The sequence below is a fragment of the Podarcis raffonei genome, chromosome 5, assembly GCF_027172205.1.
Source record: "Podarcis raffonei isolate rPodRaf1 chromosome 5, rPodRaf1.pri, whole genome shotgun sequence".
NCBI classification, from domain to species: Eukaryota; Metazoa; Chordata; class Lepidosauria; order Squamata; family Lacertidae; genus Podarcis; species Podarcis raffonei.
This window is the reverse complement of record NC_070606.1, coordinates 17,496,726-17,521,457: the sequence shown is the minus strand read 5'-3', so window position 1 is coordinate 17,521,457 and position 24,732 is coordinate 17,496,726. Positions and strand designations below refer to the sequence as shown.

The 24,732-nt window shown below is 44.0% G+C and overlaps 3 protein-coding genes and 1 long non-coding RNA gene across 4 annotated transcripts; 3 read left to right on the top strand and 1 right to left on the bottom strand.

Annotated features, from left to right (window-relative positions):
* The first annotated feature begins 1,053 nt into the window (after positions 1-1,053).
* Positions 1,054-5,398, top strand: LOC128413718 (dual specificity protein phosphatase 13-like). Its single transcript, XM_053388093.1, has 3 exons — positions 1,054-1,246; positions 2,958-3,175; positions 5,095-5,398. Exons 1-3 carry the CDS (start codon positions 1,086-1,088, stop codon positions 5,316-5,318), a joined length of 603 nt encoding a protein of 200 aa, XP_053244068.1. The 5' UTR covers positions 1,054-1,085; the 3' UTR covers positions 5,319-5,398.
* LOC128413720 (uncharacterized) lies at positions 5,147-24,330 on the bottom strand. The gene is made up of 5 exons (XR_008330412.1): positions 24,223-24,330; positions 14,831-15,009; positions 13,214-13,460; positions 10,014-10,174; positions 5,147-5,249 (listed from the first exon to the last, which is right to left on the bottom strand). It is a non-coding gene; the product is annotated as an uncharacterized LOC128413720 (long non-coding RNA).
* On the top strand, positions 8,836-13,534 carry LOC128413719 (dual specificity protein phosphatase 13-like). Its single transcript, XM_053388094.1, has 3 exons — positions 8,836-9,005; positions 11,323-11,540; positions 13,306-13,534. The coding sequence occupies exons 1-3, from the start codon at positions 8,845-8,847 to the stop codon at positions 13,491-13,493; spliced, it is 567 nt and encodes a 188-aa protein (XP_053244069.1). The 5' UTR covers positions 8,836-8,844; the 3' UTR covers positions 13,494-13,534.
* Positions 14,885-24,732, top strand: LOC128413717 (dual specificity protein phosphatase 13-like). Its single transcript, XM_053388092.1, has 3 exons — positions 14,885-15,069; positions 22,697-22,914; positions 24,161-24,732. The coding sequence occupies exons 1-3, from the start codon at positions 14,885-14,887 to the stop codon at positions 24,370-24,372; spliced, it is 615 nt and encodes a 204-aa protein (XP_053244067.1). The 3' UTR covers positions 24,373-24,732.

Here is a 24,732-nt window from a genome sequence, read left to right as displayed (position 1 = left end):
AAGATCTTAGCATTAAATCTCAGCATGGGATACCCAAGGCATGATGGAGAACAGCAACAACCAGGAAAAGGTAGAGATGGCATTTTACAAGGACAGGAAAAAACACCTTGGACAGAATTAATTGCCCCACACAGGAAGAACGCGGATATAGTTTGAATGCCTCACTTGTAGTTCTATAAATCATTTAATGTGTCAACACAAACGGAAGTTATTACTATTGCAGTTGTTGTTTAAGGGTATTATGATGATGACCAGAATGTAATGGAAATTAGTAAGATTTTGGAACGCAGAAAATAAAATCAACCATCAATTCTCGCATGTGGGTGGCCACCTAAATGATATAATTTAGTATTTGAGTGATCGGTTTTAGTAATTTTATGATAAGTTGGTATTGTTATAATGAGGCTATTAGTGGAATATAATTGAAAACTAATAAAAATTATTATCAAAAAAATAACAATCTCAGGACAGGGTGTTGGACTAGATGGGCCCCTGGCTTATTTCAGCAAGCTCTTCTTAGGTTCTGAATATTCCTTCCTCCTCCTCCTCCTCTTCTTCTTCTGGATATCGCCCTTTGCAAAAAGAAAAAAAAAAGCTCCATCTTATCCTCTGTAAAGCCCACCTAAGACTTGCAACATCTTTTCTCACGCTGCTGCTCAACTTGGCAGCCAGGGGTCCAGAGAAAAAACCCTAAAAATAAAAATGCCTGTCCAGTACATGGCAATAATGTCTGAATGAAGAGTGTTTGCTTGAGAGCGAATTAATAGCTCCTGTGCAAGAGAACGCATGAGACTGGAGAGATCATCTCTGGCAGAAATCATGCTCCTGTGTATTTCCTCTTCTGCTCAGCAGATTTTGCCTTTCAGTTACAATGACCATTGCTGAATGCCTGTTTGCCTTCAAGGTGTGCAAAAATGGCACCTCCTATCCAAGCTTTGATTTAACACGTTGCATGCTTTGCTACTGCCCAGCACCTGTCCAATAAATTCAAAATGACAAGCACACAGGCTAAAAGAGCGCATTAAACAAGCAAGCCTGGACCACTTTCTCAGGTTTCAGAGGGAACAGTTGCTACTTTAATAAGGATGGCTGAAGAGTGTGTCTCACTGCCCAAAGACCCTGAGTGTTCTGGAACATCCACAGCTGAGACCCCCACTCTTAAAGATCTAGAACAGCTCCTGAATACTGGGAGGTCTTCCTGCAACCATGTTGATGAAGTATGGCCTAACCTTTTCTTAGGAGACCAGTAAGTATATCTCTGTGGAACAGCTCAGCATTTTTTTGGCAGTGCTTAAGAGCTCCTCCAATGCAACTACTGCAGCCAAGTCAATGCTCCTTCCAAGGAATGAGTCGTTCTGTGATCTGGCTGGGTCCGGAACCTTGTTATGCATGACTGTACCTCATTTAAACCAATGGGGCATTCTGAAACATAACCGGTGGTAGGATTGCACATAATCGTGGCTTCTTGGAGAAGACAGTCTTGCAATTAATTGTTACACAGCCGTAAGCAATTTATGTATTTTATTTCATGTGCATTCAGAATGCCACACAGAATCTGGAACAAAATGTTGGATTCTTCAGTGCATCACCTTTCTTCCCACCACCTATTCCTTTTTTTAAAAAAAAAAGCAATTTCTAGCCCTCACAGTTGCGGTGACACATGGCTGAAGGCCATGCAGTTGGTATATGAAAAAGGCGAAAGAGTTCAGTCAGTGTGGCTTCCGTCCCCTTCAGAGTGACCTAGTCCTCCCTTGTGACTTCTCATTACCTTTGCCTGACTGTTTCGGTTGCTTTAATTGTCTAGCTCTGATTCCAGTGTAAACACACATCTAGACTTGTTTATTCATTCCCAGTAACCAATTATCTGTCACATTTCCAGTGAGGCTACCGGAACCCTAAACCTGACACTACAGTTGCTTCCAAGTCCATGGATGTGCCATGATTCAGTGCCTAACGTAGGATTGGAATATCACTTGTAGTTTAATGGTGAATTTTGGACACAATGGAGAGGTAAACAAATTTGGACTATCATAAAAGATGCAGGAGGAAATGATTAATAACAGGGCCCACAAAGCAGAGGGCAGATGTCCAAGAGATTCCTTGGAATCTTGTTTTTATGTTGTATGTTGGACTGTAAAATTTTAATCTGAAAAAAAAAGATGCAGTTCCTAACACCACAACATGGGGGTTTCCAACAAAGCTGAATGTTCAAATATCGAGGACAGGCAAAGTAAAGCCCTTCGCCACACAGTACAAAGTTAAATTTTGGAATCTGCGCTAATAGAGGCAGTGACGGCATCCAACTCGAATGGCTTTAGAAGATGATCAGACAAATTCATGGAGGAGAAGGCTATCAATGGCTACTGTGTTGTGCCATCAGTCTGATTCTGAATACCAATTGCTGGAAACCACAGGAGGGGAGAATGAAGTTGAGCTCAGATCCTGCTTCATGCTTCCCATAGACATCTATGAGGCCATTGTGAGAACAGCATGTTGGACTAGATGGGCCAAAGGCTTATTCCAGCAGGCTCTTCTTATGTTCTGAATATTCATTCATTAAATCTTACTGAAATCTTTGTTCCTTAACGTGGGCTATTTTCTTCATAGAATGTGAGAGGACCCAGACCACAAATTAGAGGGGAAAGGAGGAGGAGTTTGGATTTGATACCCCGCCTTTCACTCCCCTTCAGGAGTCTCAAAGCGGCTAACATTCTCCTTTCCCTTCCTCCCCCACAACAAACACTCTGTGAGGTGAGTGAGGCTGAGAGACTTCAGAGAAGTGTGACTAGCCCAAGGTCACCCAGCAGCTGCATGTGGAGGAGCAGGGAATCAAACCCGGTTCACCAGATTACGAGTCTACCACTCTTAACCACTACACCACACTGGCTCTCTGAAAGGAAAACAGGACTCTTCTTGTATCTGTCTGCCTCTCACTTTCTGTTTTGTCTTTTCTTCAGTGTTACGGCGCACAGCAGATTTGGTTTATGGAAAATGGGCATTAGCCATGTTTTAAATGCTGCACATGGCAAAATATTTTGCCATGAACCCCATGATTTTTACGGCACAACAATCGAATACTATGGTGTACCGGCCGATGACCTTCCTGATTTTGATATGACTCCATATTTTTACCCCGCGGCAGAATTCATACACAAAGCCTTGAACACACCAGGAGGTAGGGAAGCAACATGCGTCACAAATGTTCATATTATGTTGTGTTGTGTTGGCAATTTGGTACTTCACTGCTATTTCTTTCTGGAGAGCTGGAAGTTAGGGGAGGATTGGCAGCTCTGGTGTTGCTGTTGGGTTTCTACTTTATAGTCTCATGGACTTAAATAGCAGATACTTAAGGTCATGTTTAACTCTCCTAGAGCAGTAAATAGAATGCAATAATAATAACAATAATAATATTTATACCCCACCCATCTGGCTGGGTTTTCCCAGCCACTCTGGGTGGCTTCCAACAAAATATTAAAAATACAATAAAACATCAGATATTAAAAACTTCCCTAAAGAGAGCTGCCTTCAGATGTCTTCTAAAAGTCAGATAGTTGTTTATTTCCTTGACATCTGATGGGAGGGCGTTACACAGAGAGGGCGCCACTACCAAGAAGGCCCTCTGCCTGGTTCCCTATAACTTCGCTTCTCGCAGTGAGGGAACCGCCAGAAGGCCCTCGGAGCTGGACCTCAGTGTCTGGGCTGAACGATGGGGGTGGAGATGCTCCTTCAGGTAAACTGGGCCAAGGCCATTTAGGGCTTTAAAGTTCAGCACCAACACTTTGAATTGTGCTTGGAAACGTACTGGGAGCCAATGTAGATCTTTCAGGACCAGTGTTACATGGTTTTGGCGGCCACTCCCAGTCACCAGTCTAGCTGCCGCATTCTGGATTAGTTGTAGTTTCCGGATCACCTTCAAAGGTAGCCCCACGTAGAGCTCATTGCAGTAGTCCAAGCGGGAGATAACCAGAGCATGCACCACTCTGGCGAGGCAGTCCGCAGGCAGATAGGGTCTCAGCCTGCGTACCAGATGGAGCTGATAAACAGCTGCCCTGGATACAGAATTGACCTGCACCTCCAAGGACAGCTGTGAGTCCAAATTGACTCCCAAGCTGTGCACCTGGTCCTTCAGGGGCACAATTACCCCATTCAAGACCAGGGAGTCCCCCATACCCACCCTCCCCGTCTCCCCAAAACAGTACTTCTGTCTTGACAGGATTCAAACTCAATGTATTTGTGCCTGACTTTGGCAGTTCTTACTCAGCTACAACAGATAGCATCCCTCTCCTGTTTCTCCATTTCATCAGTTGCAGCAGTACTATCCAATTGATTCTCTCAGCTCATAGGACTCCCAAATGAGATTATGGCTACAGTGCTGGGAGGAGGCGGACTGGGCTCCAATCCTAACCAATTTTACGCAGTAGTAACTAAGTGAATTCAATGCTGGTTATGCCCAGGTAAGTGGGGTAATGATTGGAACCTTTACCCCATGCCAGTTTGGGGTAATTTTTTACCAGTTGCCAGTTTGCCAGTTTTTTAATAAAAAAAATTGAACAAGAAAAACAAACAATACACACAGAGAAAACAAACAAGCAGGCTAATAAAAGTTTGACACAAGGAGCTTTTGATAATAAAGTCAAAAGAAACATAACAAATCAGGGAGTGAATGAAATGGGTACAATTATAAAAGGGGTATAAAACACAGTTTACATTGTGCAATAAAAGAGAGAGAAAAGAAAGAGGTTTTGCCTGTTTATAGACACCACCAAACGAAACCATATTTTGAAGGAATTCACCTGTGTTTTACCTTGTGTGTTTGTTTTGCGAGTGTGGATTAAGCCCAAGCAGATCTCAATTAACCAAAACTTCACACAAGCTGCGTAGAGTAGAGCCCCACAATTTAGGTATAAATGAGAAAAAGCTCCCTAATTGGAGACTAAACGTATTCAGTATTACCGTAGCTGTTGGGATTAGAGGCAACAATTGTTAAAAGTACGTACTTATTTAGGAAACATTTGAATTCTCTTTCTTTGGTAGTTTAAAATTCCACCTTTAAAGATGCTTTAAAAAACAACAATACGTTTTCTTCATTTGCAGCTAAAATCTTCGTGCACTGCGCAGTGGGGATAAGCAGGTCGTCTTCGTTAGTGCTAGCATACCTCATGATTTACCATCGCTTCTCTTTGGTTAAAGCCATTCAGGCAGTGAAAGAACATCGGTGGATTTTCCCCAATCAAGGGTTTCTGAAGCAACTGAGAAATTTGGACCTTCAGCTAAACAAAAAAAGCACTAAGCAAGAAAGCAAGGAAACAAATGCCTGATGATCAGGAAAGCAGGTTATTTTCAAGCCTCAGTGTCATGGGATGTTTTCATTAAAGTGGGTTCTTCGTTGTCTTTTTCTATCCTCAGTCTGTGCTCTCCTTTTGGCTTCGTCCTTATTTTTTTTAAAAAATTATCAGATTTTCTATGGTATGATAAAATAAAAATATGCAGGGAGAGAGGGGGGTAAAGGACCTCTGGACGGTTATGTCCAGTCAAAGGTGACTATGGGATTGCTGGGAGTCAATGTAGGTCTTTCAGGACTGGTATTAGATGGTCCAGGGACTGCTCCCAGTTACCAGTCTACCTGCCGCATTCTGGATTAATTGTAGTTTCTGGGTCACCTGCAAAGGTAGCCTCACGTAGAGCGCATTGGAGTCCAATCAGATGAATGGCGCTGGGAGCTTACCTTCAAATGCACCTATCAGTGGTTCTAAGTCAGCATCCTTTTTTGAACAGTGGACAGCCTAATGCTTCTGGGAAGTACAGAACTGGGCCCTGAAGGGAACTGCCTTCTCCCACTTGCGGTATCCAACAACTAGTCTTCAGAAGTAAAGGTCTTCCTCACTTTCTCTGTGAGGATTCTACTAAGCTATCGTGGCTTAGAGTTATTGATAGACCTGTACGAGCTGTCTCATATTTAGGCAGCATGGGAATGGGTTATTACGCCTTTTATTTCAGAGTATTGTGACATTAAATCCTTGGTTCTACAACTTGATCAGCCATTGTGCTGAAGCCACAAAATCATCGGTTTAAAAATAAAGAAATGTACAGTATCTGAGGGAGACATTTGTATTGAATGTTGGTGTACTATTTTGTTGTTGTTTTTAAAAAAACCCCACAGCAAATGCTGTTAAAACATTTTGCTTTTCTGCAATTTAACCTTGAATGTTTCCAAGTGTCAACCACATATTCGGACCTTGTTGAAATCTTGCTCTCTTCTGAAATCAAATTCCCCCAACCTGCTCTAAAATATGAAATAGTGCATCAGCGTTTTAAATTGTCGGCTCAGGTGGATTCACTGATGAGCAATATAATATCGGCAAGCACAGCAGGAGTGTAGAACCCTTAATAAATAACAGTTTTGCTGCTTGTGTTGCTCAAAATCCGTAAGCTGGCTAGGAGAAGAAGTGATCTTCGGAAGCGTCATAATCCACTTACTGTTCTGCCTCGCCATTACCATGTCTTTCAGAATCTCCTGGTCCATATGTCAAGACTTACTGTAGCTCTACAATCTGGAATCAGACTTTACTTTTTGTGATTAACAGGTTTGTCTTTGTGCATAAGACATATAAAACTCATTGCACCTTGGGTGTTCTTCCTAATCCACAATCCTTGTGTTGCTCAGCTTGGCAGCCAAGGGTCCAGAGAAAAAAAACTCAAAAAAATGCCTGTCCAATCCATGGCAATAATGTCTGAATGAAGAGTGCTTGACTGAAAGGCAGTTAAAAAGAGTTCCTGTGCAAGAGAATGCATGAGACTGGAGATATCATCATATATATATATATATATATATATATATATATATATATATATATGTCATATATGTCATATATGTCATATATATATATATATATATATATATATATATATATATATATATGTCATATATATATATATGTCTTATAATTTAAAATAATTTAAGATATTATTGACTTCCCTTCTTCCCTTCTTCTCTTCTTCTCTTTCCATGGTTCATTTTACATATCATAAATCCCTGCACACAGTGGTATCTTGGGTTACAGACGCTTCAGGCTACAGACTCCACTAACCCAGAAATACTACCTTGGGTTAAGAACTTTGCTTCAGGATGAGAACAGAAATCGCACAGTGGCAGGAGCGGGAGGCCCTGTTAGCTAAAGTGGTACCTCAGGTTAAGAACAGCTTCAGGTTAAGAACGAACCTCCAGAACGAATTAAGTTCTTATCCCGAGGTACCACTGTATTTTACCAAAAATATACCAATCACTATTACATTATTGCATCCATCAAAACTTATTTACACTGTTGAATTTATCTCAATTGTCAGCATTTTCAGCTTAATGCAATTATTCCCCATATATTCAATAAACGTTTTCCAATCTTCTTTAAATGTATGTTCTTCTTGTTCTCTTATTCTATATGTTAAGTCTGCAAGTTGCGCATATTCTGTCAACTTAAGTTGCCATTCTTCTTTGGTTGGGACCTCACTCGTTTTCCATTTTGGGGCTAACAAAACACAGGCCGTAGCAGCAGCATACATAAATAACCTTTTTTGACAACTGGGAATTTCAGTCTGAATTATCCCCAACAAAATGGACTCTGTTTTGGGGGGGAAAGTACTTCTGAACATTTCCCCCCAATTCATTATGGATCATTTCCCAATATTCCTTTACCCTTTTATAAGTCCACCACATATGAAAGAACGTTCCCTCCACATCTTTGCATCTCCAGCACTTATCCGATTCAGTCTTATACATCTAAGTAAACCTACTAGGAGGCAAGGACCATCTGTAAATCATTTTCAAGTAGTTCTCCTCTGAATAATAACATGCTGTAAACTTAAAAGTCGCTTTTCCAGAATTTCCCCCAGAGGTTAAAATCTATATTGTGCCCTATATCTATTGCCCATTGTGTCATTAAGGCTTCAACAAGCTCGTCTTTTGTTTCCCAAGACTGGAGTTGTGGTTTGAGGACCCGATCCACGCTTTGTGGAATGAAGACACACAGACCCAGAGTATAAGGTTAATGGGCAAGAAAAGGCCACAACTTTATTGATTACAGCAAGTGAGAAGGTATTGGCTTAGGCACTGGACCACAACAGATTGACTCCACCCACTGGGAGAGGGGTGAGCCCAAAGGGGGTTTATTCACCAGAAGGTGGAGCCAGTTGGTGCTAATACAACTATAAGCTCCCCCCTGATGTCACCGAGGGTCGTGCCTTGGCCCCCCGCCACACAGGCATCGGACAGGATCCACGACCGCCGGATTCCTTTAACGAAATACCCAAATTTGAAGGGGTAGACGATGGCCACACCTAGCCCTTCCACACACCATCAACACATTCCAATGCCTAACCGCCACCCAAGCCCGACGAGAAGGCGGAAAATGAGGCGGAATGGCTGCACAGCAGTAAGTTAAACTGCAAACCACACCCCCTCCAAGCCGCCCGGTTGGACGCTTACCTGTGGGCGTGGTGCGCCAGCCAGGTGAGTGGGGCAGGGGGCGTAACGCCCCCTGCGTGATGCAGAAATCGCGTCCTGCCCACAACACCTCCCCTCTTGGATGAGAGGCTATATCATCTCTGGCAGAAATCATGCTCCTGTGTGTGCGACAGTGGCCGTTGCTGAATGACTGTTTGCCTTCAGGGTGTGCAAAAATGGCACCTCCTTTCCAAGCTTTGATTTAACACGTTGCATGCTTTGCTACTGCCCAGCACCTGTCCAATAAATTCAAAATGACAAGCACACAGGCTAAAAGAGCGCATTAAACAAGCAAGCCTGGACCACTTTCTCAGGTTTCAGCGGGAACAGTTGCTACTTGAATAAGGATGGCTGAAGAGTGTGTCTCACTCTCCAAAGACCCTGAGTGTTCTGGAACATCCACAGCTGAGACCCCCACTCTTAAAGATCTAGAACAGCTCCTGAATACTGGGAGGCCTTCCTGTAACCATGTTGATGAAGTATGGCCTAACCTTTTCTTGGGAGATCTGTAAGTATACGTCCGTGGAACGGCTCAGCATTTTTGGGGCAGTGCTCAAGAGCTCCGCCAACGTAACTACTGCAGCCAAGTCAATGCTCCTTCCGAGGAATGCGTCATTCTGTGATCTGGTTGGGTCCAGTACCTGGTTATGCATGACTGTACCTCATTTAAACCAATGGGGCATTCTGACACATGACTGGAGGAAATTGCACCTTAACATGTTATCTGATTTTTGCAAGACAGTCTTGCAATTAATTGTTAAGGAGCCCGAAGCAGTTTATCTTTTTTATTTTGTGCGTTCAGAATGCCACACAGAATCTGGAACAAAATGTTGGATTCTTGAATTTATCATCTTACTTTTTCTTCCAAAAAGCCATTTCTAGCCCCCACAAGTTGCGAAGAGACATGGCTGAAGGCAAAAGAGTTCAGTCAGTGTGGTTTCCGTACACTTTAGAGCAGTGCTTTTTTCGGGGGGGATGCAGGGGGGCACATACCCCTAAACATTTTGTGAATCTAAGTTTGGCCTCATTGAGGGGCAGTATTTCAATATGAGTAGGAAAATGAGAGTACCGATAAACATTTTTTAAAGAAAAAAAAGCACTGCTTCAGAGAACCTAGTCCTTCCTTGTAGCTTCTCATTGCCTTTCCCTGGCTCTTTGGGTCATTTCAATTGCCTCGCTCTGGTGGCGCTGTGGGTTAAACCACAGAGCCTAGGACTTGCCAATCAGAAGGTCGACGGTTTGAATCCCCGTGACGGGGTGAGCTCCTGTTGCTCGGTCCCTGCTCCTGCCAACCTAGCAGTTCGAAAGCACAAGTAGATAAATAGGTACCGCTCCGGCTGGAAGGTAAACGGCATTTCCGTGCGCTGCTCTGGTTCGCCAGAAGCGGCTTAGTCATACTGGCCACATGACCCAGAAACTGTACGCCGGCTCCCTCAGCCAATAAAGCGAGATGAGTGCTGCAACCCCAGAGTCGGCCACGGCTGGACCTAATGGTCAGGAGTCCCTTTACCTTTACCTTTAACTCCAGCGTAAAGCCATGTCTTTATAGATCTGTCCAGTTCTGGTGAGGCTGAGCCCACAGACGTTTTGGGAGTAAGCAAGCCCAGCGAGCATTCTCAAGCTGATGGTATCCAGGCCGGGATGACAGTGTTTCTGTCAAAGGTCAGGAACCATGAACTGGCAAACAAGGGCAAAAGACATGGAGAGCTCACTGGGAGCAAACCAGGTATTCCAACAGATTCCTTGGTCTTTTTTTAGTAGGCATGGACCTGCCTACCTCCTCCTGGCTCTACTTGCTTCCCAAGGACCATAGCAATTTAAAGGGACTGTCCTGCAGCCTGGAATCTAGCATGCCGCCATCTCGCTTCTATTTTCTGGCTGGGTGCATTGTCCGTTGTCATGATCGGGTCTTGAGCAATAGGAGGCCCTTGGTGGCGAGGGCAGTGGCACCCTGAGGGTTATTTGGCCTACAGTCTCAAGGGAAAGTGGCTCAGGGGATTCTGTACTAGGGTCTTATTTAAATATTTCATTTATACCCTGCTTCTCTTCCAAGGGGCTCAAGATGGCCTACACGATTCTTCCCACTCCCCATTTTATCCTCCCAATAACCCAGTGGGCATTTTAAGGCTGAGAATTGGTGAATGGCCAAAGTCACCCAGCGGGCTACATGGCTAAGTGGGGATTTGAACTCTGGTCTCTCAGGTCCTAGGCCTGACTCCTTAACCACTAGACCACACTGGCTCCCAAGTCCATTGATGCGCTTAACAGATTTAGTGCCTAACCCTAAAATTCAGGGACATCCAAGGAAGCCAGATGATGGAAGATTCAGGACAAAGTATTTCTTCACATAATAAGACATTAAATTATGGGATCTGCTCCCACAAAGAGCAGTGATAGCCACACCCTTGGATGGCTTTAAAAGAGAATTGGGCAAATTCATGGAGGACAAGGCTATCAATGGCTGCTAACCCTAATGGCTATGTTCTGCCATCACTGTCTGAGGCAGTATAATTCTGAATACCAGTTGCTGGAAACCATAGAGGGGAGAATGAAGTTGAGCTCAGATCCTGCTTCATGCTTCCCAGAGACATCTAAGTAGCCAATGTGAGAACAGCATGTTGGACCAGATGGACCATTGGCTTATTCCAGAATGTTCATTCATTACATCATAATTGAATTTTCTGTTCCTTAACGTGGGAGATTTTCTCCATACCATAAGTGGATCTGAGCCACAAATCAGAGGGAGAAGCCTGAAAGCAAAACAGGATTCTTCTCCTACCTGTTAAGTCTGTCTCTCACTTTCTGTTTCATTTTTCTCTCTCTAGTGTTATGGCCCACAACAGATTTGGTTTGTGGAAAATGGGCATCAGCCATGTTTTAAATGCTGCACACGGCAAAATATTTTGCCAAGGATCCCACGAGTTTTATGGCACAACGATCGAATACTATGGTGTACCAGCCTTTGACCTTCCTGATTTTGATATGACTCCATATTTTTACCCCGCGGCAGAATTCATACACAAAGCCTTGAACACACCAGGAGGTAGGGAAGCAACATGCGTCACAAATGTTCATATTATGTTGTGCTGTGCTGGCAATTTGGCACTTCACTGCCATTTCTTTTGGAGAGCTGGAGATTAGGGGAAGATTTTCAGCTCTCTCATTGCTTTTGGGTTTACTTGATGGCCGCTCTGTGGGGATCACTGAGTAGCTTTTGCCCTATGCCTCTTCCCCGACCTTCTCTTTGTTTCCAGGCAGAGATTCTTTGCTTCTTAAATTCTCTGCCTACCTTTTGCTTCCATTTCTCTACTCTTATGTATGCCCATCTGGTTCCCTTATTATTTGTACATAGCCATAACATATTGAGGTTCCAGGTGTCTCCAATGCCCGTGTCTCATTATCTACCCTCCTCTCACATTATATATCAACACTGGAGTTCCTGATCACCTTGATGTCACTTTGCCATGACACATTGGAAACCATGTTTAAATCTTCTGTCCTTTGTCACTATTCTTTTTCTGGACATGGGTGGCATTGTGGTCTAAACCACAGAGCCTCCTGGACTCACCAATCAGAAGGTCGGCAGTTCTAATCTGCACGACAGGGTGAGCTCCCATTGCTCTGTCCCAGCTCCTGCCAATCTAGCAGTTCGAAAACACACCAGTGCAAGTAGATAAATAGGTACTGCTGCAGCAGGAAGGTAAATGGTTTTTCTGTGTGCTTTGGTTTCCATCATGGTGTCCTGTTGTGCCAGAAGCGGTTTAGTCATGCTGGCCACATGACCTGGAAATCTGTCTGTGGACAAACGCTAGCTCCCTCGGTCTGAAAGCGAGATGAGTGCCGCAATCCCATAGTCGCCTTTGACAGGACTTAACCGTCCAGGGGTCCTTTAACTTTACCGTTTACTGTTCTTTTATGCTCAGGTGGCAAAAGAGCTGTGAGTTTTTATCACTGCTTGAGAAAAAACAATATAAGAACCCCTGTTGCCAAAAACAATTAGATTCACTGTTCTTTCAATCTTGTCCTAAGTACATTTTGAAACTGCAGTTTATCCCAGCACTTAAAATTCATCAGAATCCAACAAAGAAAACTGTTAAACATGCGCACACACAAATACATACATACAGTGTTTTTTTCTGGGAAGATGCAGGGGTAAACATACCCATAAATATTTTGTGAATCTAACAGGAGAAGAAACTAAAAATTTTAAAAATTTTGGTTGCTTCTCTAGCATGGTGAATCATCAGTTCTGTTGCTACCCCCGATGGCAGCTAAATTTCCTTTCCCGGTGTTTCCTGAGTCTCAGATGGAAGCGAGCATTTAATGTGTGAAGCAGTGTTGAATGTGGTGTTTTACTAATGAAAGTTTGGCCTCATTGAGGGGCAGTATTTCAACATGAGTAATGCATGTTCTTTGTACTTTTGTCCATTTACTGTATATTTATTTTTCCCAATTTGAACTATAAAATGGTGATTTTCTTGAGTCAAAAGAAAAAGATCACCACACACACACATATATACTGAAAATCTGAACAATTATTAATTTCTGCCAAACATTGATTTTAGCTAAACTGTGAAGTAAGCCCAAGAAGATTTCCATTAACTTGACACAAACGATGTACTGTAGGGCCCCACATTTAGGCATAAATGAAGATAATATCAGAATTGGGGACTAAATTTATCCAGTATTAATGTAACTGCAGAAAGTTAAACGTACCTGTTTCAGAAATGGTTGAATTCTGTCTTCTCTGTAGTTTAAAAATGCCATCTTTTAAGATGATAAAAAAATGTGGTTTACTTCATTTTCAGGCAAAATCTTAGTGCACTGTGCAGTGGGGATAAGCAGGTCATCTTCGTTGGTGCTGGCATATCTCATGATCTACCATCGCTTCTCTTTGGTTAAAGCCATTCAGGCAGTGAAAGAACGTCGGTGGATTTTCCCCAACCGAGGGTTTCTGAAGCAACTGAGAAATTTGGACCTTCAGCTCAGCAAATAAAGCACTAAGCAAGCACCCCTGGTGATCAGGAATACAAGTTATTTTCAAGCCTCCCTGTCCTGGAATGTTTTCATTAAAATGTGTTCATTGTAGTATTTTTCTAATAGTAGCCATGCTCTCAGAAACGATGGGTATTTTGAGGGGTGTTAGCAGGGTCCACCCATGAGGCAAGCTGAGACCCACCAAAAGCAACTTCTACAGCGACCTCTCGGCAAACCAATGAACCCCTCTCCTCCATTAGGAAGGACTTTCTTACAAATAAGCAGTTCAATAGTGGGTAAGCTTGTCTTGGAAAGAAATGGACTCCCCTTCTTTAGAGGTTTTTAAACAGAATCTGGATTGCCACTTATCAGGAATGCTGCAGCAATGGGTTTCCTACATTAGCATGGGATTGAACTACTGTGGTACCTTGGTTCTCAAATGCCTTGGTACTCAAACGCCTTGGTACTCAAATGCCTTGGTTCTCAAATGCCGAAAATCTGGAAGCAAGAGTTCCGGTTTTCGAATGTTTTGAGGAAGCCAAACGTCCTATGCGGCTGTCATCTATTGTTTCTGGGGCACCTGCACCAATCAAAAGCTGTGCCATGGTTTTCGAACATTTTGGAAGTCAAACGGACTTCCGGAACAGATTAAGTTTGGGCTTTTTTTTTTCTATTTATTTTGCGTTGGGTTGTTTTTTTTTTGAGGCTTTTTTGGGTTGATTTGTTTTTGTGACTGTGTGGAACCCTGTTCAGCTACTGATTGATTGATGGTGTGACTGCAGAAATGAATAAAAGCCCCCCATCCAAACAATGACTATCATCAGTGCAGGTAAGGAAAAAATGTAATTTTAATTTTTATCATCTACAATACTGTCTTTTTTTAATAGTACAGTACATTGATTATTGCTTTCATTTTATGTATGGATCAATGGTCTTGCTAGGTAGTGAAATCCATGTTAAATTGCTGTTTTAGGAGTTGTTTTTAAAAGTCTGGAATGGATTAATCCGTTTTGCATGACTTTCTATGGGAAAGCATGCCTTGGTTTTGGAACGCTTTGGTTTTGGAACAGACTTCTGTAACTGAGTAAGTTTGAGAACCAAGGTACCACTTTAGATCACTTTCCAGGACCCTTCGAACTCTATGATTCTACGATCTTCCGTAACGATCTTCAGAGGAGTACATAATAATATAATTCAACTCCAAAGAACTATTTTTCCCTTTTAGAGGAAAAATAGGATGCTGATCTCCACTCGTGCTTATTGAATTTTGTGCTGCCAGGTCAGCAAAGGCTGTTTCCCACATTAGGCATGGGGATGGGCAGGGGACGAAAAGGGGACATCTCTCAAGAGGCGCACCTGCTTCTCCCTGTCAAACGTCAAAAGGTAACTGGAGCTCATTAGGGCTCTGCAATGACCATGTATCATTGCATGACAGCGGATGATCCATTTCCAAAGACGACCGCCTCCTTCTGCAAAATGAACAGCCGCAGATCCGCCTCACCCTCCGTCCAAGAGTTGGAGCATGTGATGGACAGCTGCAGGATGGAATTAAATGAGATAGATGAAGTGTGGCCCAATCTTTATATAGGCAACATGTAAGTGTGACCCGGAACGAAGTCGCAGCTTGAGCACGGGGTAAAAGGAAGGTACTGTACAGCACTGTAATGTTATAACCAATGAATTCACATTGCTAACGGAGGACAGATCTGTGCACGCTGAAGTTAAAGTCTGAAAAGAGTTTCCCTTGTTTTTCTCTGTCGTTCAACAGGGGTGGGGATTCCTGGACAACCTTCATAACAGAAAGCACATTACAAAAATCTGTATATTACTGGGGCAGGAACAGCACAGATAGTCCTATCACAGAGACACAGGATAATATATTTTATTATGTGCTAAAACTAAAAAACTAAACTCTAGCAAAGGAACACACTTTTTTTGCCCAGAATACCTATCCTATCTACACCCAAGTGACGCAAACCACCCTCTGCATTTGGGGTGCCCAGTATGTTCTGTGTTAGATACAGAATTTAAAAAAAAAGAATTTACAGTTGGGTGAGAACAAGGTGTGATATCCAGACAAGTGGAGAAAGATGCAAGGAATGTAGACAAGGTATTCAAACTGAGAAATCTGCGGCCGAGTGAGGTAGCCTAGCAGAGTACAGAAATTCCAGTGGCTACTGAAACCTTATACTGGCGAATTTAAAATGCACGTCTTCAAGAAACATGAGCGGTGATGGACTTTCTAAATTGAAGGTTGAGTTTCTCAGGAACCCTAGCTGTGGGCCTGGTTACAGATTGTATGTCTGAATATTCTATTTATGTGTTTATGCACCAAGAATTCGCTGCTCTATCCATATGCAATTTACAAATACAACTCATATTGTTTTATCCTGCTCTGTATTCTGAAAGTATAATCCTCTGGGGTGATTATCTGCATTTTATATTGGCAAATATACGGTGGATTAATTATACAGTTAGCATGCGCTTGTCAACCTTTGATGCATAAAAAAATCAGATCTGAACCCTGAGGTAGGAAATGGCATAGAGTATACTGTGCTCAACTGATCCCAACCTCTGCTCTTGAAAGGGATACGCAACCACTAGACTAAGCCTCTGTTTTCAAGGAAAGATGATAGAGAGTTAAATGATTTAGATATCTGCAAGAAGTCACATGGCTGAAGGCAGAAGTTCTGAGAAGCAAACACATTATTGTCCAGTCCCGTCATGGCAACTGGCACATGTCATAATGTATCATTCTAAATTCCAGTGCAGATGGATTTCTCACTAATATTTCAGTTGACCTGAAGCCTACAGAAGCTAAAGGGTAACTAAAGTCGTCCGCAAAAAAATAATATTCCGTGTTCTTGCAAATTGGATATGGCGTCATGTGACCGTAAGTTCTCCAAGTTACATTATCCCCTACCAAATTGTCTGGGTTGAGCAATCCTATACTCGCTGTTATCACAGAAATGCCACTGCTGCGTGCCCGTCTTCTCTGACGCCCACTCAACCCAGGATGGGAAACCAGAGTCACCAATCAGGGGTAGAGGCACCCACATGGTGAGCCAAAAGGCAAGCAGCAAATGACTTTGGGATGATCAGAACACTCCCCCAACAGCCCCGTCCAACACTGCAAAATATACCGTATTTTTCGCTCTAAAGGACGCACTCGACCATAGGACGCACCTTATTTTAGAGATGAAGAACAAGAAAAAAAATTTCTCCCCTTCTCTGCTCAGCGCCCCTTCAGCAAAGCGGCAGGAGAAACGGAGCCCCTTCCATTTCTCCTCCCGCTTGGCTGAAGGGACGCTGCACAACTCTCCCTCTCTGCTGAAGCCGGGAGAGTCTTGCACTTCAGCAAAAGGAACCTGAAGCCTCCAGAGCGCAGCGGGAACTCACGCTGCGCTCTGGAGGCTTCAGGCGGCTATCTTTGAAGCCTGGAGAGCGAGAGGGGTCGGTGCACACTGACCCTTCTCGCTCTCCAGGCTTCAGCGAAAGCAACGCGAAGCCTCCGGAGCATGGAGGGAGCCTGCGTTCGCTCCATAGGACGCACACACATTTCCCCTTAATTTTTGGAGGGGGAAAAGTGCGTCCTATAGAGTGAAAAATACGGTACTCAATGATACTACCAAGCCCCCACTCCATCAGCTAGTATAGTACTCAATAGGACATGGAGCTGGGAAGCTGGAGACAATATTTCAAGCTCCAGCAGTGGAAGGGAGAACTGTTAGGGCCCAAAAAGGGGGAACACCTGGCACTCAAACCTCTGCTGCAGACGCCACAGAGGAGCTCCCTTATCACTCAACCGCAGCAACATACACATATTGTCATGGCACATTAGTTCCCTATGCCCCAGTCCCATAGAATCGCAAACGTTGGAACTTGGAAGGCACCCCAAGGGTCATCTAGTCCAATCCCCAGCATTGCAGGAATTCTGCCCACATCATTTGGCTCCATTGTCGGTCACTTCCTGTTACTAGCTGCTAACAGCATATTTTGTATAAAGCTGTGCTATTTAAGATGTCAATGCAGCGCTTGCTATTGGTCAAAACGTCTCATGAGTGAGCAGCAATAATTCATTAGGACCACATGCTCCAAGCTTGCTAAATAAGTCATCCAGTTCCTCCGATATTTGCCGCCTCAGCCTCTTATCGGAAAGAAGAGTTATACCCTGTCACCGAACCTTTCCCTCTGCAAGCTCCTAGACTATTTAATTCATCTGACCATTTAAAAGCTAGTGTTGGCCACCATTCAAACAAATCCAGTGTTAATAGAATTAAGTAGATCTGACCACATTGAAGTCTACCCTATGCAATAGAAAATATTAGAAGAGGAAGAAGAGTTTGGATTTGATATCCCGCCTTTCACTCCCTTTAAGGAGTCTCAAAGCGGCTAACATTCTCCTTTCCCTTCCTCCCCCACAACAAACACTCTGTGAGGTGAGTGGGGCTGAGAGACTTCAAAGAAGTGTGACTGGCCCAAGGTCACCCAGCAGCTGCATGTGGAGGAGCAGGGAATCGAACCCGGTTCCCCAGATTACGAGACTACCGCTCTTAACCAATACACCACACTGGCTCATTATTTTTTTTTAAAAAAAAGAAGTTTCCAGCAAGAAGCTACTGAGCTAGACTCCATTAGTTTCGCAACTAAAGGAACTCAGACTAGGTAGAGATCTGGAGTAATTGTCCCATTTTAAGGAGCTTATACTATTTTTGCTATACTCATTTACAATCAGGTGCAGCCAGTTGCAGAAGAATCACACCCATTCTCTTTGAATCTCGTATTCATATGTATTTTGCATCTGCTACTATCCGTATCTTTCCTTGGCCTTTTGTCATTGTAAAGGGTTTTTCTTGCTGTATTTTCTTGCTGTATATCTTAATCTAATTTGTGTAACTTCCGTTTGCCTCACTGCTTCCCTGTAGTTTACAACTGAATTGGACCAAACACAGACCCTCCAAGTGCCCCTATTTTCCAGGGACAGTTGCGGATTTACAGAATCTGTCCCAGTTTCTGATTTAGAGAAATATAGAATATAGAAATACTTTACTGTCACTGTACCGCTTGTTTACAGTGAGATTAAATGAGCCCCCCTCCCCCCCCACAATCTCTCAGTCCTTGTTACACTCTGTGTGCTGTCATACGACCACCAACTCCGAACGTCAGCTGCAATGTTGCTGTCTTCCATTCAGCAGCCTCATGGCCCACGGGTAGAAACTGTTCTTTAACCTGTTGGTGCAGCTTATCATGCTTCTATATCTCCTGCCCGAGGGCAGGAGATTAAAAAGGTGCTGGCCAGGGCGTGAGTCATCCCTGAGAATGTTCCTCGCTCTTCTGAGGCAACGGTCTCCTGTGATAACAACTAGCGGACTCAGGGGACAGCCCATGATATCGTGTGCTGTCTTCACCACCCTCTGTAGGGACTTTCTGTCAAACCAGCGTACCACATACAGTATGATGTATGTGGTACGCTTTCTATTGTGGACCGATAGAAGGAAATCATCAGTTGATTTGATCCCAGAATGTCCTGCTTTTCCTTAGGACGTCCCTATTTTCATCAGAGAAATGTTGGAGGGTATGTAAACACCAATTGTGTTTTCTGTGAATTGCCGTTCCAATTCAGCGGTAAAAAGTATGTTTTCCAGGGGAAATCAGCAGAACAATTGCAAAACTGCTCAGCCCACGTCTAGAAAGGATGGGACAAAGGGGAAACTGCTATCTAAGACCAACCGTTTTCAGCATCTGAAAAAAGAACCTGTAACTACAAATGGTTCTGTCTCAATAAATCTTATTAGTGTTTACGAAGCTGCAGGAATCTCATAAGTTGCAACAAAACTGCCTCACTGGAATACGTCAGTATTAATTTATGAAATGTAGATTTCTGATTCAGTGATTCATACTACTCTAGGCAGATCTGCCTTATTGGAATTTGATCCTACCCTACACTCTATTTAAACTTTCCCTGACATTATCAATAGGACGGAAAGAGATGCTGAAAGCACAACCCTTTCGGATCAGTGGCAATCATTTTGAAATAAGTATCGGATGAGATCCTGCTAGGCAGTGACGTAGCGTGGGGGGTGCAGGGGGGGCTGGCCGCACCGGGCGCAACATCTGGGGTTAGGGCAAATCCACGGGTTAGGGGGCGCAAATCCATGGGTTAGGGGGCGCAAATTACTTGCCTTGCCCCGGGTGCTGACAACCCACGCTACGCCACTGCTGCTAGGGGAAGCTTACGCAATCCACTGGATTGTCGTAACATCAGGACCGTACCCTGTCCATATGTTCAAGGAGCCACAAATGAAAGGAAGCTTTCCCTGTTATGGAAATAAACTAACAAATCCAAACAGCAATTCTGTTAGTGCAGCCTGTCTTCATTCTGAAGACGTAAACCTAGTATAAAATCGGCACATTTCACATGCAACATCTGTTTCAAAAGGAAGGATGGCAACTTTCTGTGTGTGTGCCCTTCCTGTCCAGATGAAATTATGATTACATCTATATGAAAACATTATCCACAGCCCTCGGCTCAGAAAACCGCTCATCTGTGCCAAATGCAGCTCGGCAGCAGTTCACGGCAGGACACAGAGAATGCCCTGTGCTAATGAAACCACATGGTGATATCTGTGCCCTTCGAATGTGATTGTCCATACTGGAGGAGATTTATCCAGATAAGCGGTTCAAAGTGTGCCCTCTATTGCATCAGCCTTTACAGGAAAATCCTGCAAATCTCGATTAAGGGACCATTGTGCTATATACAAAAGATCAGTCACAGGCTTCCGAAGAAGTTGAAGCCCAGATATCTTAACATGGCTTTCTTGCCCTGCATGATTTCAGAGGGGAAAAGTCCAGTCAGTTTCTCATCCTAACCTACCTCACAGGGTTGTTGTGAGGAGTCAAATGCAACTATGGGGTGCGGCGCTCATCTCGCTTCAAGCTGAGGGAGCCAGAGTTTGTCCAAAGACAGCTTTCCGGCTCATGTGGCCAGCATGACTAAACCACTTCTGGTGCAATGGGACACTACGACGGAAACCAGAGCGCACGGAAATGCCGTTTACCTTCCTGCCACAGTGGTACCTATTTATCTACTCGCACTCGTGTGCTTTCAAACTGCTAGGTTGGCAGGAGCTGGGAGAGAGCAACGGGAGCTCACCACATCGCAGGGTTTCGAACCGCTGACCTTCCTGATCGGCAAGCCCAAGAGGCTCAGTGGCTTAGACCACAGCGCCACCCACGTCCCATGTGAGGATAACATGCATGGAAGAAGCACATACGCCACCCTTAGAACATGGGACCAAAACATCAGGAAAAGCACCTTTTAAAATGTTGGTTGGGGCAAGGAATTCATGTTTCAGAGGCGTATCTAAATAGCAGTTTTCTAAACAGGTATCTGAAAGTAGGCAGGGATGATTCTTACCAAGCCTCTGCTGGCAAGCAGTTCCACAGGACAGGGCCTGCCACAGGAAAGGCTTGGCCCACCAGACCTCAGAAAAAATGAAGATGCAGCTTTGGGTCTGGGAGCTGTGGCAATAATGATAATGATAATGATATTTCTCTAGGAATTTGAAGTGGGATTAGCAGTTGCGTTGCCTGCTGAAAGGAATGCATATGCACTCACTATGCTCTTCTTACATATTTGTTTAAATCAATAAATCAATAATCAATATCCAACACTTTCTCATTCATCTGAAACTAAGCCCTGTATCACTGTTTGCACCATGATAAGATGAGCCAGTGTGGCAAAATGGATAGTGTTTTTGGTTTTGTTTTTATAATTTTTGTTAAATTCCTGTTTTACATTTTAGAATATTCACTTGTTGTTGTTGTTTAGTCGTTTAGTCGTGTCCGACTCTTCGTGACCCCATGGACCAGGGCACGCCAGGCACTTCTGTCTTCCACTGCCTCCCGCAGTTTGGTCAGACTCATGTTTGTAGCTTCAAAGACACTATCCAACCATCTCGTCCTCTGTCGTCCCCTTCTCCTTGTGCCCTCCATCTTTCCCAACATCAGGGTCTTTTCCAGGGAGTCTTCTCTTCTCATGAGGTGGCCAAAGTATTGGAGCCTCAGCTTCACGATCTGTCCTTCCAGTGAGCACTCAGGGCTGATTTCCTTAAGAATGGATAGGTTTGATCTTCTTGCAGTCCATGGGACTCTCAAGAGTCTCCTCCAGCACCACAATTCAAAAGCATCAATTCTTCGACGATCAGCCTTCTTGATGGTCCAGCTCTCACTTCCATACATCACTACTGGGAAAACCATAGCTTTTACTATACGGACCTTATTCACTTAAACAACCTTAAAATATCAATGACTTCCCTTCCTCTCTTTCCATGGTTCATTTTGCACAACATAAATCCTTGCATATTTTACATAAACCATTCAGTATTCCATTATTACATCCACCAAAACTTATTTACACTGTTGAATTTATCTTAATGCTGCCAGCGTTTTCAAATAGACACAATCCCCCCCCCCATATATTCAATAAACATTTCCCAATCTTCTCTAAACGTATGTTCTTCTTGTTCTCTTATTCTGTATTTTAGATCTGCAAGCTGCACATATTCCATCAGTTTAAGTTGCCATTCTTCTTGTAATGGTGAGAGTGTTGGACCTGGGAGATCAGGGTTCAAATCCCCACTCAGCCATGTAGCCCACTGGGCGACCTTGGGCCAGTCACCATCTCTTAGCTTAACCTACCTCACAGGGTTGTTGTGAACGTAAATCGGGGAGGAGGAGAACCCTGTAAGTCACCTTGAGATGCTTGGACGATAAAGATGGTATAAAGGTAAAGGGACCCCTGACCATTCGGTCTAGTTGTGACCGACTCTGGGGTTGCGGCGCTCATCTCGCTTTATTGGCTGAGGGAGCCGGCGTACCGCTTCCGGGTCATGTGGCCAGCATGACTGAGCCACTTCTGGCGAACCAGAGCAGCGCACGGAAACGCCGTTTACCTTCCCACCGGAGTGGTACCTATTTATCTACTTGCACTTTGACATGCTTTCGAACTGCTAGGTTGGCAGGAGCAGGGACCGAACAACGGGAGCTCACCCCGTTGCGGGGATTCGAACCGCTGACCTTCTGATCGGCAAGTCCTAGGCTCTGTGGTTTAACCCACAGCGCCACCTGCGTCCCAAAGATGGTATATAAATGTAATAAATAAATAAGGACATGGGGTTCATTTCTGCTCACCTGCCCACTTTCATATCTGTTTCCCGGCAGCACGGCGGCACACAACAAGGAAGAGCTCAGGAAACGGGGTATCACTCACATACTGAATGCATCACACGCTGCCTGGGGAAGCAAAGGAAACCAAACGTTCTACGGACCAGAGTTTCATTACTATGGAATAGCAGCAGAAGACTCCCCAGACTTTGACCTCAGCGTACATTTCCGCCCTGCCTCCGAATTCATCACCAAAGCCCTAAGTGTACCAAATGGTGAGTGCCTTGGGATGGAGCAATGGGGAAGTTTCTGAAGCAACAATGCGATATTAGCTCTGGCCAAGGCATGATGGAGAACAGCAACAACCGGGAAAAGGTAGACAGAACATTTTACAAGGACAGGAAGAAACACCACGGACAGAATAATTGCCACACACACAAGAAGAACAAGAATATACCGTATTTTTCGCTCTTTAGGACGCACCGGACCATAGGAGGGGGAGAACGGGGGGGAATTCTCCCCCTCTCTGCTCAGCGCCCCTTCAGCGAAGTGGCAGGAGAAACAGAGCCCCTTCCATTTCTCCTCCCGCTTCGCTGAAGGGGCGCTGCGCAGCTCTCCCTCTCTGCTGAAGCCGGGAGAGTCTTGCTCTCCCGGCTTCAGCAAAAGCAACCCGAAGCCTTTGGAACGCAGCGCGAGTTCCCGCTGAGCTCCAAAGGCTTCAGGCGGCTATCCCTGAAGCCTGGAGAGCGAGAGGGGTCGGTGCGCACTGACCCCTCTTGCTCTCCAGGCTTCAGCAAAAGCAACGCCTAGCCTCCAGAGGCTTTGCGTTGCTATCGCTGAAGCCAAGGAGCCTGCATTCGCTCCATAGGACGCACACACATTTCCCCTTAATTTTTGGAGGGGAGAAATGCGTCCTATAGAGCGAAAAATATGGTAGTTTGAATGCCTCACTTGTAGTTCTATAAATCATTTAATGTGTCAACACAAATAGAAGTTGTTAATATCGCCGTTGTTGTATAAGGGATTATTATTTTGACCAGAATGTAATTGAAATTAATAAGACTTTGAAACGCAGAAGTAATCATCAAACCATCCATTCTAGCATGCGGGGGGCCACCTAAATTATATAATTTGGTATTTGAACGACTGGTATTCGTAATTGTATTATAAATTGGCATTGTTATAATTAAGCTATTATTGGACTGTAATTGAAAACTAATAAAAAAATTATTATCAAACGGTGAGTGCCTGCCCTGGTGGAACTGCTGCACTGATGTTTTAGGTATTAGCAGCAGCATAGCATGGGTTGCTGGTGTCCGGGGCAGACAAGCAACCGTTTTCAGATAGGTCAAACTGAGACACAGAGTGAATGAGAGGCCCAAGGTCACCCAGTGAGCTTCAGAGCCACTTGACAATTTGGATTGCTTTAATACAAATTAGGAACCCCAAAAATCCCCTACTGGAGGAGCTCAAAGGAGTTCCCAGTTGCTCTCTTCTTAAATCATTTCATCTCCGTTCCAGGAAAGATCTTGGTCCACTGCATTCTAGGCAGAAGCAGATCAGCAGCCCTGGTTCTGGCTTACCTCATGATCTGTCAGAATTTCTCCCTGGCTGACGCCGTCAGAAAGGTCCTGCAGAATCGAGCCATCTCCCCAAACCGAGGGTTCCTGAAACAGCTGCAAGACTTAGATCTGGAGCTACGGTACAAGATCAGGCTATGTCAGCTTGTGTAACGTGAAGAAGAAAGCAAAACAGCAAAGTGACAACATCTGACAGAGAACTCAGTTTGCGCTGCCAATCTCAGCAATTAAGCTTGAGGCTGTGTTATTTATCTTGACAGGAATTTTGAATGCTTAGTTTGGGAGCGAACCTTGACATCTAGAAAATCTAGATGCTGGTTAGGCGCTTGAATTTTCTGGATCTTTTTAAGGGAGATTGAATTTAAAGCTTATAAGATTGAGAAGGGGCCACAGTGCCCCCATAGAGCATCTCACATGCAGCTTTCAGATTTTTTTCAGATTGCTCACATATAGCATCTCACTAATCCTGGCTTACCACAACTTTGCAAAGATAAGTCATTATATTTAGATAGA